General features: G+C 28.6%; 1 protein-coding gene across 1 annotated transcript; it reads left to right on the top strand.

Moving 5' to 3' along the window:
• Nucleotides 1-2,172: 2,172 nt before the first annotated feature.
• On the top strand, nucleotides 2,173-19,005 carry LOC132946690 (uncharacterized). The gene is made up of 5 exons (XM_061016743.1): nucleotides 2,173-2,305; nucleotides 8,359-8,533; nucleotides 13,066-13,231; nucleotides 18,561-18,813; nucleotides 18,902-19,005. Exons 1-5 carry the CDS (start codon nucleotides 2,173-2,175, stop codon nucleotides 19,003-19,005), a joined length of 831 nt encoding a protein of 276 aa, XP_060872726.1.
• The last annotated feature ends 932 nt before the right edge of the window (nucleotides 19,006-19,937 follow it).

Genomic DNA, 19,937 nt, shown 5'->3' with positions numbered 1-19,937 from the left:
TAATATGGTACCTATTTAGGGTGTTTAAATATTATTACTAGGTATATTATAATCTATTTGTTTTAATATATATCAGCTAAGGTACTTAATAATATATAGGCACCTAAATATAACTTTGTATAAAGTAATATTAAATAAATTCGGTTAATGTACAATGTATAAAATTTAATATACTATACTTGGCTGAAAGACTCGCGGAGTAGAGTTAATAACAGTATTCCGGGTGAACAGCAATTATTTAAAAACAATAAGAAATGACTGGCTTGATCGATCCCGCCCTGCACCCGAAACCGCGAAGTCTGCGCACGCTTCCAATATTATAGTGGCTAAGACGTGCATCTGTCATAATTTATGATCGACTGTTGAAATAAAAGCCACGGCCAGCCAATCAAATTTGTTCGCCAACATTTTTTCTCCTCTGAATTTTGTCCACCGATTGGGTATAGATATGTACCCTATATAATATGACGTATATATAGACACCAGAACGATACCTGACACGGCCATACGAGCAGTGTATGATGTCGCCATTTTCACTCCTTTTCGGCGTCCCTTGCGGACGGGAAAAAAAGTAGATCATCCGTGACATTCGTATCACACGCGCGATGATCGATGGCGATGCAGCATCATAATAATTCAAAGGCTCAGCGGGCGATAACCAGACGACTCCGTTTTCTGACGGACATAAAAAAAAAAGTCGGCCGACGTTTTGCGTGACAAATAGATATAATTGATTGTTATTTTAACGGTTTCCAGATTACCGAACAGTCAGTCATCGTGTCATACTCGGTGAATTTACTATCATATAGCCGGTTAACAGAGAACAGTAGGTAACGTTGAGTAATAGCGTAGGACGTAGGTATATATTATTATTATTTTCATATTATACAGTATAGGTAGTAGTCATGTCTGGATCGTGGAATAGAAACTATACATAAGGTAATTTCTCCATTTTTAAAATATAAAATGTAGTCGATTATTTACCACATTAGTGTAATGAACTATCGTAGTCAATTTCATAAACATTTAATTGTTCAACTCGTATGAGACCAGGGTTACTCGCTGCAGGCAGCAGAGTGCACTATTGTATTATAATATTATTTTAGACCTTATTTAAATCGTTGTATATATTGTACCTATGTATTGTGTTAGTTTGAACGCAGGTCGTAAGGTCTTGGACCTGTAAAATATAACTAAGGAGAATGTATTTATATTAATCCTAGAACTCGGTTCCCATACAGGTTTAGTGTAGTGAAAATTAGCCATCCGGCTACTCCCTATAACTGAAAATGATTAAGTATAATTATTATCGAAAGTCAATCGGTTCGAAAAAACAAAGGAGATTGTAGTATAACTATATAAAAAAAAGACGGAGTCATAAAGTGGTCCAATGTTCACACAATATTCGTCCGAAAAACCCTAATCACCCCTTATAATCTGAGCTTTCCTGTTTTTAGAAAACATACTTATAGACGGCAGCTGGTCGTAATAAGTAATTCTAATGGCGCACATTTGCACACTAATCACTATAATTGCTTTAACATCTTTCAGGGCGTGACATTAATCCGCCCCATATAATAATTATTCCTTTAACCTATATCGTTCATATTATTATGTTGGATCGTGCGTACATAACATATACAATATTGAATATAGTACTATGTATTAAATATTTATTAATTAACCAAAAATAATTTACCATTAGATAATCCGTTCGGAACACTCATTATACCTGTACTAGAGCTCAGCGGTTTGGCTGATTTGAATTGTATTCTATAACGAATCGGACTTGTCTCTAACCATATAACATAATATTATATTATACCTAATATATCTGAGTGATACACAAAGACACTTACTTTTCAACACAGACGTAATATATAAATGTTTTTCACCCGACCATCCGAAGCATGTACCCGAAACCCTTTAGCATTCTGGGTTATGATCAGTCTAAACACGAACAATTTACGACTGTAGACCGAGGCGTTATAAAAATAATTGGAAAATAGAAATAAGGAACGTCTGGAGAATTGACGTCCCTATCTGATATAACGTCCTATTTTGACGTAATACAAGATATATTTTTAACATGATAATAAAAAAATGTATAAAATAGCTTTAGCATCGAAATTTGAGTAATTTAATTAAGCAACAAAATGTTTTAGTAACGCGATGAACCTTCAAATGAAATGTGATTGTATACAAATAGTATACGAAACTTGTTCAAAAGTGTACATCAAAGTATCGGATTACGAAGAACTCTGCCAGTGCATTGGCAACAATTTGAATTTAAAAATTGAAGACTGTAAATCAGAACTTTCTACAACCAAAGAAAAACGGTGATTATAGAATATAACTTTAAAGGAAGTTTTATAATACAACTCACGAACATTTACTATTTTAAAGAAATCCCCATCAAATCCAAAACCATATTTAAAAATAGTACCTGACCGTTTAATTGTATTGATATGCATTAGAAATATTAAAATTATTATTTTTGAGAAGTGTTTTAATTCTATAGGAATTCAATATTGTCAGAATGGAATGATTTTCAAACCGAATCAAATGAAACATCAGATAGTTTATCCGAAATCACTAACCAGGTATGATTTGTATTATAATTTATAGTATTTATAGTATTCCATAAGTATTGAGTAACTGAGTAAGTAATATATACAAGATAAAAAATTTTAGTAAACTGTTTACTCCTTAGGTTTGTAGGTTACATTATTTGTTATATTAATATATTATAATTGTATACAGTAAAATGCTTTCTTAAAAAAGTTACTGTAGATCGATGCGTATTTCCGTGGCAAATATATTGTATATAATATGTCAACCATACATATTGATATAATATATTGTATACCTACCCGCAAAGTTAGCTCGAGGGACATAATAATATTATGCCTACATCACTCGACCGTATTCGCAATAATTAAATGATATTTTTCTACGGTACACGGCATACTTATACACTATAGTATTATTTAACAGCAAATTAATTAGACGCAATAATTTTTGCGTGTTTACAATTATTTGGAACACCACGTGAGTACGAAGCATTTGCTTTTTCGCTAAGGTAGGTACCGCATTATTACAACCATAATTATATTATACTCTCGTCTCTCGAGTGTCCCGATGTTTAATTAATTTCGAAATATTCTTCAGAGTAGTGCATGGCACCTATACCTATATAATATTATTGTTCAAAATACGTGTTGTTGGGACACCAGATGACTATAGTTCATAAATTACACGCAGCTATGGTTTTCGGTCAATACAAAAATATGATGTATGTCATGCCTAGTTGCATATAAGAATAATCTGTTTGTGCTACAGGGGGGAGTGGTGAAGTGTTGCTCAATTGCTGTCAATATATTTTTATTTTACTAATTTTGTGTGATAGTTTGTAATTTTGTAATGTATTTCTTGTAGTCAGTTCAATTTTGTATTCCATCAGTTATTTAATAATAACAAAATTATTGATAGCAATTATTTCTCATTATCGACACACTTTAACATATTATTTAATGCATTATTCTTCGTTTCATCCATTAATTCAGTTTCAGCACTATAATATATATTAATATGGTCTATCAGTAATAGTTTATGAAATTAAGTAATATTCTAAGGCAGGCATGTCAAAAGTATCGACTGGACCAAAAATATTAAATAGAATAATTAGCGGACTGTACAAAAAACTTATGTATCGAAAAAAAAATTATTTTAAATTATTATGGTAATAAACACACCTCAAAGATAATAAAATAAAATAAAATCTTATAAAATCTTACCTATTTTCAACACGCTGTACCAAAACCAATATAAACATATACGGATATGGGGTACCTAATACAAAAAAATCGAACAGTAGTACAATTCAAACCTTTCAACACATTACACTAAAAAAGATAACAAATAATACAAATTGAATATTGCTTGTAAAAATAAATTAATAAAAAAATTCTCAATTAACTCTTTTTATTTTTACTAGTTTTCCTATGAACTTGGTAACAACAGGCTACAAAAAATAAGAGTCTATAATTTCACGATTGAAATGCCCAAGGCTGTTTTATAGGGAATGTTCTATTATTTAAAAAAAACATTGTACCTACCTAAAAAATTTTAAAATGTAAATTTTCGTGAACACCCGCATTCCTTTATATTAGCCTGAATAATAACCTTTATGAACCTAACCCAAACGTTTGTTTAAATTTTTTATTCCGGTGTTTGAACGCCTGAATACACTTAGCACTAGAAACCCGAAATCAGAATAAATGATTCGGGTTTAAAGAGCCCTGGTTTCATGCTCTAATTCATATTACAGTATTTTACAATTTACCACGCATTTTTTAAAAGTATTTTACCTGAATATTTTTTCTGCACGGGTTTTGTGTAATTACTAATAATTAGTCTTTAAAACATTTATATTGTATAGGTTATAGTATGTTATAATATATTTTATATCATAATATTGTATAGCTTATAGTGGTTATACTAACCTTGATATATTTTCACTAATTTTAATAATCTACAAAACTTCAAAAACAGTATCTACACATATTATAAAATATGTATTATTGATACATTTTTTGAGGTGTAGAAGGGAGTCATCTCCTCCCCACCCTATTTAAGACCCAATAGATAAAAAATATTTATTTACCCCCATCCCCCAAAAATGTACTCAAAGCTACACCACTTGTACGGTACAAAGATAAAATATCAATACTTCCTGATTTTTTTCACGACACAGGTCTACACTTTACATAATAATAACAACTCGTATATTGGTCATTTTATCGTTAGGTTGTTTTTATTCTTGTCCTAATGTTTTTTTAATGATACCTACGCGTTTTATACAATCTGCAAATGACTTTTTAGGAATTCCAAATTTGTGTCTCACGAAATGATAAACGTTAATATTATAACACGAGTTTAAAAACGATTGCCTTGCTAGAATAAACAAAGAAAAAAAAATATTGTTTAGTATTATCAATTATCATCTAATATCACGTGACAATGGTATTATATTATAGTAATAAGTTTAATGGGATTCGACACTTCACTGTAATAATAATAGTTCTAAAATAATTAATTTGATTGAAATGTCGAAAAGTTTACGTCCTTGTTTATTATTATTTTTTTATATATAATATATACCTACATACATATTATTGTATAATATCTGCTTGGTAGCCTTACACCCCTGAGATATTACCCTTCTCGCATTATATCGGGATAGTGGTTAGATATAAGGAAAAATAAAAGGTTCGTGTACAATGCTCACACCAAAATACACACATAAACCCCCAGGGGCCTATATTATTGTGCTTTATTTTTAAAATTTACATTTAGGCATTATAGTTGACAAAACTACTCAGGTACTTACAAAAGTTTCCTAACTATAATATTATGCAAAGCTTTGATCATAATTATATTTTAATATTCTTAGACCTAGTTATAATAACCACACAGTATACATAATAATTAAAGCTATCATTTTTAGTGCATTGAAATGAACGAATTATTAGATGTGTTAATACAACAAAAAAACATCAAATTACACGGTTTGAATAGTGGTAAGTAATTTCAACTAACTAAAAATTATAAATTGTTATATATTCGTACTTGAAAAATTTAAATCATAATAGTAAAATAAAACTTTATGAAATGTCAAAAGCATAAAAACTATCAAAGCAATGATTTATGATCGGTCGTAATTCGAAAATCGGAAGAGTAGGGTAGACTTCAATCGATAAAATAATTCGTAACTATAACGTTTGTATGTTCAATAGGAAGTGACGTAAAAATTTGTATTGAAAATAAATAAATTATACACGCTTACAGCACGGAAAAATAAATTGAACCAAAGTGGCTTCTTTTCTAAAACTATGCTGTTATGCGCTTCACTTAAAATTTAAACTATCAAAATGCTATTATATTTTTTTTCGAACTAAAACGACTTACTGTGCTTCCAGTTCTTTATAGTCTATACAATATTTTATTTAATACCTGTATAAACTAGTGAATAGTTAGGTTAGTGTGAGCAAATAGTTTGGCAATATTAAAATATAATTTTTCTGTAAATAGTTACGATGAATGTATTTAATCTATTTTAACTCAAAATAATACATTCATACCGTATGATACAAACTAAGTTAAAAATTAAAATTAAAACTAACTTGAAAACTTTTTTTCACTCACTAACTAAAGGTATACGTGACACGTATTATTAATGCGCCGTATATGCAATTTGAATAAATCAGGAGACGAGAAAAAACTTCTACAAAAAGTTCCAAGATATTAAGCTTAAATATAAATAACACATTTAAGTCTATAATAGGATTTTCTATAGAGACAGGACATATAGTGTAAGTTACGTTATGTAGAGTAAGGACTCCACACCCGCATGACGGGTTGATCCGTCTTACAAACGTATAACATAGGTATCGAATTTGTGTTCAGATGTTTCAGTTTTGTACGGTAAGATTTAATAATTATAGAGTTAATTGACACTATTATCAAAATTAAAGGTAAGAACACGAAGATTGTAGAGATGTTCATGGGTTTGTTACGATATATTTGTTTTCAAGCAAGTTATAATTGTGAGTAGGTTATTATAAAACTCTCATAATTAAAAATTAACATATCGTAAAAAACCTACGGGAAAACACAGATGATAATAATAATATGTTCTTACCATTAAGTTTGATAATTTATTATAGGTCAAATCACTCTGATATTAAGCTAACTGTACAAAATTGAAACTGCTGAACACAAATTTGCTATTTTTGTAATACGGAGAAAATCACATGTGTGTGTGGCGCCCTCTTAAAGTCTTAAACACTTAAATGTAATTATTATAAATTGTATTACAAAATGTACGGATCGCATATATCAATAGGTAGAAGAAGTTTAATATCAATCAGGTTAGGTATTTATCTACAGAACTAAACTCGATTACTGTACGTCATAATAAATCAATAACTATTAATAACGTTTATTGAACCGTATATTTTATTATTTTCGTGTGCATTTACTCAAAAAAGTGCACCACGAGCAAAATAAGTGCAGTGTAAAATATATTACATGACTATAAGTTATAGGTATCACGATACGCCTTGAAAAGCGCTTATGGATGGTATAACAATAACGAGAAAACAAAAAATTTAATTATTTGTTTTTTCGTAATAAACTCGCTATATGCTATGTCATTTTAATAAAATATTATTATTCTTATAAACCGTTATCGATATTTAATTCAAACATCTTTGTGAATGACGACAGTGTATCAATTAGTGTGTAATTTTCCGTGTATGTATCGTTACGTTTTGGTTGAAAAGCGTTTTCTTAACATTGAACGACGGAAATAAAGATTGAAAAGGATTACACGTGTAATCCTTTTCACATACGTGTCTACGCATTTAATTTGTTTACTAAATATTTCAAACAAATAAAATAATACGTTTTCTTATAAATTCGAGTTGATTTTCTTTGCATTCCGTAAACATATTGGTGTTCAATATTGACAGACAATTAAAAAAAAAATAATATATTAGATATACGTACTTAAATTATACATATAGTGTCGACGTATTGTACGCATTGTACGCACGTTCTTTTAGTAGGTATACCTAACACATAAGTATTTGTAGTGTTTTATTTTGTTCAAGTATAGTCGTATAGAACAATCAAAATAATACAGACAGACTTGAATGATGAAGAAATGAAACAAAAATATTTTCTGGGTAAAAATGTAATTATTTAAAAAAAACAAAAAATGTCTGTTCTTTTTTTTAGACCGATAATTATAAAATTATTCATCAGAGTCGTGTTATACGACATTTAGAACTTCGACTTGTTATAATATTACAAACTATAAATTATTATCATCTAAGGATAAGACAATTACTTAGTAAGCAACACACAAACGAAATCCATAATTAAATAATAAAGCAGGTATATACATAATCAACAGAAATCGAATTATTTGAAATATAAATCAATTATTAAATAAAGTTTCACTCTTATTCACTCAGTATTAGATTTGTATTTGTCCACCAACAAAATATTAGGTCCGTTTATTGTTTACCTACCTATTATAACTTATAACTTATAAGTCTTTACATTTATATTATTGGCATATTTAAAAGATAATCAATGTTAAATTATATCTATAATTGCTCATATAAACTTTGAAACAGTTTTATAAAGAATTACTTCAATTTATTGTCAATAGTTTGTAGAAGTATTATATACTATTATTATTTATTAGATGAAACAAAAAGTGATGCTCATTATAACAATTTCCACTGGAATTTCTTTGGTGTACAATAACTTTTTCTCTGTAAACAGACATCGGTAAAATCGAACAATCAAAACAAGAATTAAACAAAAAAAAATCTTCCGGTGAAATAATCTTGAAAGAACTAAAAATTACATTAACGGCTTTAGAGAAATCAAAAGAAACTTGCAGAACTCGTGCTAACGAACAAGAAGCGTACAAAAGAGAACTATTATCTTCGATAAAGTAATTGTATTATAATAATTATTGTAATATACATAGTAGTTAACTTAAATTTTCGTAGTAACCTACAAAAGTATATTTTAATTAATAATTAATGAATACAGATCGACGGAAGTCTTACGAATTCATAAAATAAAAACGATTTCTTACATTATTACGGCTCGATGCTATTGAAAAAAAAAAATATTTCTATTTATACACGACAAATTAAGAAGATAATTTACTGTTGTAAATCGTGCAATAGACAAGCGTGGGACTAGAAATCTGAAATGGGAGGGGCAAGCTAAATTGTTTCAGTAAAGATAGGTACAGTTATAATTGTATTTTTTAGTACATAACAGATTATACATAATGTTATAAATGACATTCGATAAAAATAGTAACAATTTTTATTTATATTTTTATTTTGAATGGAATTCAAGACTTATATTACATTATTATAAACAAGTACATAATAAACAACATTTCCAAAGGGAGGGGGGAAGGCTAAGGGATTTAAGACCCCTTGGATCCACACTTGCGGGTTGGTATTATTGTTTTTTTTTTCAAACTTATAAATAACGTATCAAATGTGCAGGAAAATCATACTCGTATATTAAAATACGTGTATTTTCCCATACTTGTTTTCCGCAATATAATTTTTATGAGTTGCGTACATGGATTGCGCCTGTAAGTGTATTGTTTGAAAGGCGACTAGTTATGGTACATTTTTCAAATTTGTATATATTTTAGTGCAAAATGTGTCTGCCATTAATATTATTATTACGTATAAAGTATATTATCTGACCGTCTGGTAGTACCTTTCTAGCTTACTTCCGATAATTGGACAGACTCTTAAATATTTAAAGCTTTGCATTGTTGTTTGTTGACCAATAAAGTACTATATTATATTATACTATATTATACGAACAAAGACGGCAGGGTACCAATTTCAATAATCACTACAACATTACATTTAAATATTAACATGGAACATCTTACAATCACAATACCTATTAGAGTTATAAGGTTTTTTTTTTCTTCGGAGATTGAATTGAATTTTTAAATATTTTGGAAATATACAACCTTACTTTAACAGTAAGTAAATGCGAAAAATTTATTTACGAGGATTAGTAGATGAGTGGGTATAGAAATTATCTATTGGCGCAATTACTAAAGTTAGTTTACATAATTATTAATTGGCCATTATATAGGTACATAAATTGCATATTATATTTTAAGAGGTCTCAACATCAATTTTTTTTTCAGGAAGTTACTGTATTTAGTTCATACTCAGTGGATTTGCATGACTAGATTTCTGAATATTTTTTATTGTAATTTTATTACTTCGTTTAGTAAAAGTTAAGGGCGAGAAAATACAATTATAGAGTGTTTCATTTAAAACATAAGGAGGAACTATCAGATAAATTTAAGACTGTAAGACGTGACGCGGGTTAAAGAGTTTGAAATATTTTTGTGTCCGATATTGACGATATATTTTTGCTGGTCCCCAGAATGCAATACTATAAGTCCAGATGTGTCTAAAAACATATTAATATATACGTATACAACATATAACTATATAACCTCTACATGAAAATGTATTTTTAATTTTTATTTAATATTATGAGCAAAAAAGTTTTAAGTGCTGGTTCGATATTTATCAATGAATGTGGGTAGCGCCCGTGTAAATACTAATTACTCTGTCGATTGTAAGTCCGAGGTATCTTATTTTGGTAGGTATATATATTGGAATTTTATTTCAGAATTATTTATTTAGGTGGGAGGTTAAAATGTTTATTTGGTTACGGTATTAAAATATTAATTGGAAATTTCCACTGCAGAGCATGGAAGTAAGATAAGCAAAGCACTACATTTAATAAAAAGTTAAAAAGATGATGATTGCTTTTTTCGGCAGTTGTTGAGTAACTTCAACAGTTATAAATCAAAGTAAGGATACTTTTTAATGTGAACGAATTTAAACAATTAAGAACTTCTGGTGAAAAATGTTTGGGGGCAACGTCGTAAGTAATGGGGCAGATACAGATTGTTCGATATGAACCAGTGATATAGGTATTGAAATGAAAAAATGTTGATGGAAAACTTTTGAAAGGTTGTGACAAAAATGCGTGCATTTTCCTTTTCATAATTGGCCTAACTTTTATCCACTTAAATTTAAAAGAAGAATCGTGTAATGGAAAAGATGAAATATTTGAAAATATTACTATTAGCAATATTATACTTAGCTATAAATTATAATTACTGCAAATACAAATTTAAAAATGCATCATAAATGTCAGAGATCTGATTGTTTGAGTTAACGTTTAAATCGAAATCGCATTCATCCATGGATTACCATAAAGTTCTACTAATATATTAGTCTATATAGACCTATTTATTCATAATTGGTGTTAATGAACTCTGTATATTATTCACTATATTAATATCAGTTTTCCACTCTGCATCCATTATCGGTATTATTTGGGTTCAATGCTAATGACGTTAGGTATTCCTAAAATATTTGGCAGTATATTATCAGAAACTTATAATGTGCATAATTGCATCGATACATAATTTTAAGTGATACAAAATTGTGTATTCGAATACAAATTATATATCCCAATTACACGTATATAAACACGTTTCGTGTCCATAATTATAATTAGTTACCAGTTGACTATTATAGTTAGTTATATAGTTAGTCGACTATTTTCCAATAATTTCTAACTTTAATACAGTTAAATTAAAATGCATTTACCTAGTATTCAATTTAAACGTATAAATGCATAATATAATTATATGATACTATTGTAATCAAGTAAAATAAATCAAATTATTTTGAAATTGTATCACAAAGGTACTTTAAGTATTATGTATTACCTACTGTTATATACCTGTATTTATTTGTAATGCACTGAGAGAAGCCGTATGAATGTAAGCCCAAACAATGTTTTGGTATAAATTATATGCGTTAAAAAAACTATTTTTAAAAATCAAATTATAATCTTTTATTAACATAACATATACCTACCCCGTCGGACCACTATTCGCACCACGGTAAACGGATTTAAAACACCGTACGACGTTTGCATACACAAAACCATCATGCACGGAACCGACGAAAAATTCTGTAATTTTCAGGTAGCTACTACCCATACCATTGCATTAAACAAAAAATTTAATTTCAGAAACTGCGCGAGTTTGTTATTTTTCATTTTTATCATTTCTCTTCGTCGTATATAATATTATACGTATTCCGCTGGGCGTATTATTAATCATCCGGTCCGGTCGGACAACGACCGACATAATTCGTACGTTAGGTGCGTAATGGGCGCTCGAGCCATTTGTATAAAATATATTATTATATTGTTGAATAGTGCATCCAAATTTGTTTTGCAACAAGACTGCGCCAAAAACTATACGGACAAGAACAGCTGCGCGACGTTAGTTTTTTGCGAGAATTATGACTGGTCAAAACAAAGTGACAGTGAATTTTTACGAAACGTAAACATAACGTTATATAATAAAGTGGGGTAATCGCCTGAATAAATCATAGACTATTGTCAGAAACTGTTATAAAACTCTCGTCGTTGTATTTGCGTGCGGAATTACATCATCTGCGAGTGAAACGGAATCAGTCCGATGATAAAAGGAAAGGATTTGTCGGTCCCCAGACGAGTAGTATAAAACGTATGACATTATGTTCGAACGGTAATACCAAGCTATATATTATGTTATACGTAGGTACCTACAATGCGAGCTTTTACCGTCCGTTTTATTTTCTTACAGAAATAATACAATCGTCTTCGGTATTGACAGTAAATACATCGCACATTAAAAACCCTATAGTATAATGTTCAAGGGTGTTATATTGTTTACATCTTTATTACCATTGTTGTTCACAAACTAAACGAGTATTTGGTTTTATAACCGTGATATTTTTGTTTCTGCCAATACTCCTTTTCGGTTAGCGTTAAAGCTCAAGTAGTGTCTTGTAACACATTTATTTGTGAATTTGAAATTTTATCTACACCATTATAGGTACTTGTTGAAGACAAGATAGTTTCTCGGTATCTCTGCAGTATATGATTTCCACCTACGAACGCGATTGATATTAGATATCCAAGTTGATTTTTATTTCAACATTATCGATAGAGTGAAATTTCATTGTTAAAAATAAACGTTGTTGTACATATTATATAACCATTAGGTATTAACCATTGTATAAACAACTTTATTATATCAATATTTTAACAATTATTGATAAGCATTTCATGTTTTTGGTACTTTGTCCACTTTTCCAAGCTTCTAATCTGAGACCACAATCAATTTTGTGGACCACTAAAGTTAAATCATGTATTAAAGAAATTTATTTTGAGTTGGTTACCTTACACAAAAATCTTGAACATGTGTAACTTTCTAGTATATTGCACTTTTATATTCTATTTCCAAAAAATATTACATAGCAGCGTTAAATTTTGTGATAACAATGTAGGTATGGAAAAAATATACACTCAGCTAAATATATTTATCATAACTATTCCTATAACTTTTAGAGACTTGGATGAAAACATCGAGAAACTTACAAACAAGATGATTGCTGAATTTAATAAAGTTTTTATTGGTAATTACATTAGTAATCTTGTGGTGTATGAATTTAATTCAGTACAAAGTGTGAAGTTACAAATACCAAACATTCTTTTCGATGAGATGACAAAAAAAGTAAGAAAATAATATTAGTGTTAGGTTAGTGCAATAGATATTAGATATAGATTAAAAATGTATTATGTATTAAGTACCTATAATATATTATGTTAAGGGTACCTACACAATATGCTAAGATAAATAGTTTAATAAAACTATCATAATATTATGAATAATGTTTGGACTGGATTTTTTTTCAAGGAAATCCAAAATATATGTATATAGTTTCCTAAAATGTTACCTACCGTTTAAAATTTTGAAATTATTTCGAATGCTTAAATCTGGAAAGTATAACTAATTCTGTATATTGTATTTGTATGTTTGGATTCTGAATGGTTCAATGGACTAAGGGAAATATTTGTTTTACAATGAATAATTAGGTATGTTTATTATTTATTTTTTCTTGTGAACAAATTTTTGACCAGAATACATAATACAATCGGTACATCGTACATGTATTTCGTTTTTCGACTTTTGGTCATTCATTTCGACGAGTGGTTATAACTACCGAAAAATGATGGGAAAACAGTAGAAACAATTTCAGTATCGTTATTTATTCGTAATTCCAAAACTAAATGATTATGAAAATATGAAATTTTGAAGTTAACCCCAAATACGTAATTCAGTATTTTGTTTTTGGTGGTAAAATTATCAATGTCTTTTTGTAATTTTGGGTTTCATATAGACATTTTAGATTATGTGAAGTTTATGCACTGACATTTACTTTTTTCCTTATTTCAGTTTAATCTCATGATATAATATTAAACATACTTCAGAATACATAACTAATAAACAAAGTTATATGGTTATAGTGCCTAAAGCCTAACTCAGATTCGTTTTATTAAATGCAATAATTACATATAATTATATAATTTCTTTCAAAATGCAGTAGGTACGTGTATTACAATATTTCAGTAACATAGTGCACTATTCCTGTTCTCTGGTTTTATTCTATACATGTTTATTCAACCCATGAGCATATTTTATTATTTTATGGCTTAACTGATTACTGAATGGTAACATTACACCTAATACTTAAACCAACATGTTGATCATCGTGAGACTATCATAATGAGTAGAACTAGATTAATGTATCGTTATAATATTTAAACTTTATATAACATTAAAAACTTGATGATTCATAGTAGTTTGCATAAACATAATATTATAATAATTAATAGTAGTAGACTATGATAACACGGCGTATTAGATAGGCAAATTAGTTACGCCACTGTATTGGATTAGTTTTGGCCTGTTTCTGCAAGTACCTACATGAATAATAATATTATACCAACGTATCATACCATTGATTATAAATTATTATATTATATTATAGGTAGGTAGTAGGGTAGGTACTACTATAAATAATCAATATGGTACCTAATACTTATATATTATTGTCTTTTTTATTTTATTTTTATGGAAAAATTAAACAAAATAGTTTTACTCAAATATTACGTATACAGTATAAGATATTCTGTATAAAATACAACATGACCATATACATTATATGCAGCTTAAATTGGTTAGAAAAAATTCAAAAAATTATTAAATTCCAACAAATTTTAGATACTGAGCGGAGCGATGAATGTATTAATATTACAATGATGTGTTTTTTTGTATAAATATCGATAAACAATTTTTGCTGGGTCAAAAAGCTTAAAATTCTTGTTTAAGGTTCCTCAAAAGTATAATAATAGTTAATAAATATTGAAAATACGTAGACAAGATTTTCATTAATTATAAGCCGTTAATGTTAAAATGTTGACAAAATTCATCAAAATCACGATAATTTGAAAATTATTTTGTAGCTTAACATTTATAAATTATTATTTAATTTGTATAGCTAAGGATTGAACATTTAAAACAAGGTTTCTCATGAGTATTTCATAGTTTAACCAAAAAATCTAAAAATTATATTCCTAAACACAGTTTATTTTAATACATATTTTAAGTTCAAATTTAAACGAAATTAGATATTTTAACGGAGAATAACGATTTCAGTTATTTTATTGTAATTTAAAATAATATTATCATAATATAGTCTGACAGACAGTCTTCGCTCAGAATCATTTTTCATATCATACGCGATAAGATAACATAATGATTAATAAACAGTAATCTATAACTGTAGGTACGTTTTTTAATATTCCCGGTCATTTCCAAGTATTTCCTGTCATTTCTGGGAATTCCCATCCAATTACGTTTCCGGAAATTGTCCAACCTAACGTGGGTGTAGGCGTTCTCTTAAACTGGAAATGTTGAGTATAATAATTATACCTATAATTAAATGTAATATAATTAATATTGATGTAATTTGTAGTCGTTTGAGTGGTAATATATAATTAAAATAAATCTGAAATTTAAATCTAGGAAAGATTAATGGTAATTTACGACTAAACTGCATAAGCTGAAAAAAATGACAAATGTATAGTATTATTTTTGAAATAGGATAATATGTAAAGAAAAAATATGAAAGTAATGTCATCGTTTAAAATAAAAACAATAGTTTCGAATGGTGGGCAAAAAGTATAAATAACGGCTTACTAGTAGCATAGTTATTATTTGTTAACGACACACACATTTGTAGACTGGAAAGTTTTTAATAGTCTACCATTTCGTTAGCAAATAGCTTCAATAATAATACAAATAACTTTATACTCTTTAGTCTCATAACATTACGTTATGATAATTTCCTTACTTATTACGAAAAAAAAGAATGTATACAAGTTTGAAATAAAACATTAGTTATTATTATAACGTTTCATTTACAAGCATAGTATTATAATAATAAATGCATTGAAATAAAAATATATATATATAATATATATTTACACTCAAGTCAACTCAGACAAATGCGTTAAAATAACAATCAATTTAAATATATTTCAGAGAAATAAAAATAATATTATGACAATCACAATGATATCATAGAATAATAATTACTAAAATGTGTGTATATTTTAATGTTATGTATTAAGTATAACTGCAGTGTAGTTTTTAGATTTAGATAAAATAATACTATAGCAGGAGTGAATGCAAAACAGATGTTATTATTTTATAAACTATTGTATTTGAATATGTTCGTCTCGAGAGACACGAAATCATTTGATAAGACATAACCTGCATTATAAAAATAAGTGGCGGTTATCTTACTAACGCGTGATCTCGTACACTGGCTGATTTACATGATATTTAACATAGATATTCAGCAGCGGAATGGGTCTAAAGAAGGTTTCCCTGAATGCTTTCCTCGATCACCATGAGATATGAAGAGTTTCGTTACCACGGAAACAATATATTTATTTTTTTATACAAAAACAAACTATAGAAAAGTGTGTTACCCGTCCTACGAATTTAAAATTTGGCATATATATTCATATGTGTCTTAGGAAAATCAGTAATCATACGAGAAATACCCAATATTCCTTACGGGATCTCCATATAATGAGACAAGTTCGTTCCTAGTGCCACGGCCTAACGGATTAATCTATATTAATAAAATAAAATGTTGGATGACCCGTCCTATTTAGTTGAAATTTGACATGCGTCTTCATATAAGGCTTAGGAAGATCAGTATCGACATGAGAATCACATAATATGCCTTTCAGAATCACCTTGTAACGAGAAAAGTTCGGTATTAGTGACGTTCCCTAACTTATTAATAAAAATAAAAAAACTACGGTATGTCATTATGATTAACCAGAGTACCAATAAATTTTAAAAAGCGGGTAAGGGCAGAGGGGTGGAGTAGGTCCGCGGTGGTTAAAGATTGTACATCGTTCCTTCGGTCCTCGGACAGGACAATGTATTATTACAGTATTCGATTTGAATGCAAAGATTGCATTCGATGAGAAACGGTTCTGAGCGGACAGAAGAAAATGTATGAATTATAAATATGTATTAATAAGTAACCATGAATTGTATATAACATACCTAGAGGGAATTCAGTAATTTGAAAATTTTATTCTTTTCAATGGTGAGTAAGAAAGTGTTAGAAAATAAATGTTGGTGGTTTTTCCCGCAGTGTTAAAAAACTTTTAAGAAAATTGAAAAATGACCTCTCTAAAGTGCCATCTTGAACCAATTTTTTAATAGTTAAGATACTATATATTGAAATCAAAGCACTCCATCTGGTAGAAATTTTGTTTGCAGGATAAAAAAAAATAAACATCATTGTAAGATTACTCCTCGCTCCTCTCAGAATCTAAAAGCTCTTTATAAGACGAAAAACAATAAACATAATGTGAAATAAGCTAAATAATATCTAATTAATATATTTATCGTTTTAATGCGTGTTGATAGGTAACATTCAGAGTTTTCCTATTTTAACGGTATATAAAAATAATACCGTCAAAATACAGTATATTTTATATAAAATACCTATTTTTACGGTAGCTATTTTGGGCCACCTCTTCTCGAACATTCTACATATAATTGACCATTAGAGAAGCCCCGTGTATCCTAGAAAAACGTACACTTTCCATAAAATCTTTGTCGTATCTCATAAAAAAAAATATCAAAAAACTAAAAATATACTTGTCAACTCTTAATAAATCTATGACATTTCATATTAGATGATTCATATTTCCTCAAAAACAATAAATTCCCGTAAAATCCTTGACGTATCCCATAAAAAATCCAAGATATCTCATAAAAGCATTATTCATCTAATTAAACTCTTGATATTTCTCTTTAGATGCAAGATATATTCAAGAAAAGCAAAACATCCAATATAATAATAGAAAATTGTTATTAAATCTATAATTTCCTATTAAATCCATTACATTTTATACAAGAAGGGAGATATATCCCATTAGAGGATTGATATTTCCTCAAAAACCATAATTTGTCCATAATATCTCTGACATTTTTCATCACATCCATGACATTTCAGAAAGATTCATTTTGCTTCTCATAAAATCCATTAAAGACTTAATATTTCACAGAAAAGCATACATTTTTCCTTTGACTTTTATCTTTTAAATCATGACTATATCCCATCAAAGGCTCAGTATATTCTAGAAAAGCATATTCTCTAATATACTAAAAAAAAATTCTTATTAAATCTATGAAATTTCCCATTTGAGGATTGATATTTCTTCAAAAACAATAAATTTCCCATAATATTCCCGACATTTCTCATAAAAAACACAGGATATCTCGTAAAAGCATCGATATTTCTGATTAAAGTATTGAAACTTCTCATTAAATGAATAAAGATATATTCAAGAAAAACAAAATCTCCAATACAATAATAGAAAATTCTTATAAAATCTATGAAATTTCCCATGAAATCCATGAAATTTGATATAAGAAGATATTATATAATTTATATTAAATATAGATAAGTGAATTGGAGATGGAAAAAAACGAACTGCAATGTTTGGCCGAGGCGCGTGTTGACATTCTAAAACAAGAAAGAAAAGAGAGAGAAAAATGTCAAATGAATATACTAAGTTTAGAAGTAGATGAAAGACGGAAGTTATTGGACTTATTGAATAACAGAATAGAAAATGCTAAGGTCAAGTTATCAGACTGCAAAAACCTTTTCACCGAAGCCGTTCTCGTGGACAATGGGTTAGAGAACTGCACAAAAGGTACAAGGCTCAAATTATATAATACCTAAAGTTGTTCATAAACATATTCAAATGGTTTTTTTTTTAATCTAAAAATAATATAATATAGCGTTGTTGAACTGTTCGCGGAGTGTAATGATTGAAAACCATGGGAAAACTCTAGTAAAACTAATAGAGGAAGAACAGGAAGTATCATCGTCCATCGTAAGATAATGTCATTTATTTATTATAAAGCCGGGTTCACACTACACGACACGGTGTAATGTGAACCTGGCTTAATACATGCAAAGGAGCGTCAAGAATATAAACACAAACACCTAGTAGGATAAGAAAATTTCTTGGCATAATCAAAATTGCATGGGTGATGGAGAACCATTAATTAGTTTAACGCCCTAGTAAAAACATAACTTTGGTTCTTGGTGGCCTCACTCCCTACTTCACCAAACACCGATTTTCCTGTTACGACTTAGTCCATATAACAGTATATAATAATTAAAACTACCAATTAATAATCATAATTTACCTGCGATCCACCCCATTTTATATTATTTACAGTTCGTATATTTCGTTATAATTACTCAAACACCGCACGAAAAGTTTACTACGAATTTCTCTTTATAAAGAAGATCTTCTTACGTGTAGCACTGTAGCTAGTTGCTATAATAAATAACAATTATTAACAATTAATAAAGTTATAAACGTATACAAATATGAAATAATGTTTATTATACAAACAAACTCCAAGAAATATTTCAGAATCACAATTTAATATTTATTTTAAAATAATAATCTTGAGAAAGTTATGCATTAAAAGCGCATTACTGTTCACCGCAAAAGCGAAACTGCATTTGTTTGTGATAACCTAAGGGGAATTTAAGGGACGACGACGAACCGTTCAAACATAATAATACATTTTAGAACTTTGTGGAAATTAAATGACCATTAAGGCACAAGACAGTCAAGCCTGTTTTTTTTTTATTAATTAAAAACCTATGTTTATACCAAACATTACTATTGTAACTTTACACTGTTTTTAGGGAATTTTGATTTTTTTTCTTATTATTAAATTGGTATTTGTATTTTATTGTTTTACTCCAGCCGCTGGAGTCCAACGTATAAAACTCCCCATTTTCACCTCTAATTTT

The sequence above is a fragment of the Metopolophium dirhodum genome, chromosome 6, assembly GCF_019925205.1.
Source record: "Metopolophium dirhodum isolate CAU chromosome 6, ASM1992520v1, whole genome shotgun sequence".
Classification (NCBI taxonomy): domain Eukaryota; kingdom Metazoa; phylum Arthropoda; class Insecta; order Hemiptera; family Aphididae; genus Metopolophium; species Metopolophium dirhodum.
Note: the sequence above shows the minus strand (reverse complement) of the source record. Positions and strands in the feature narration are given on the sequence as shown.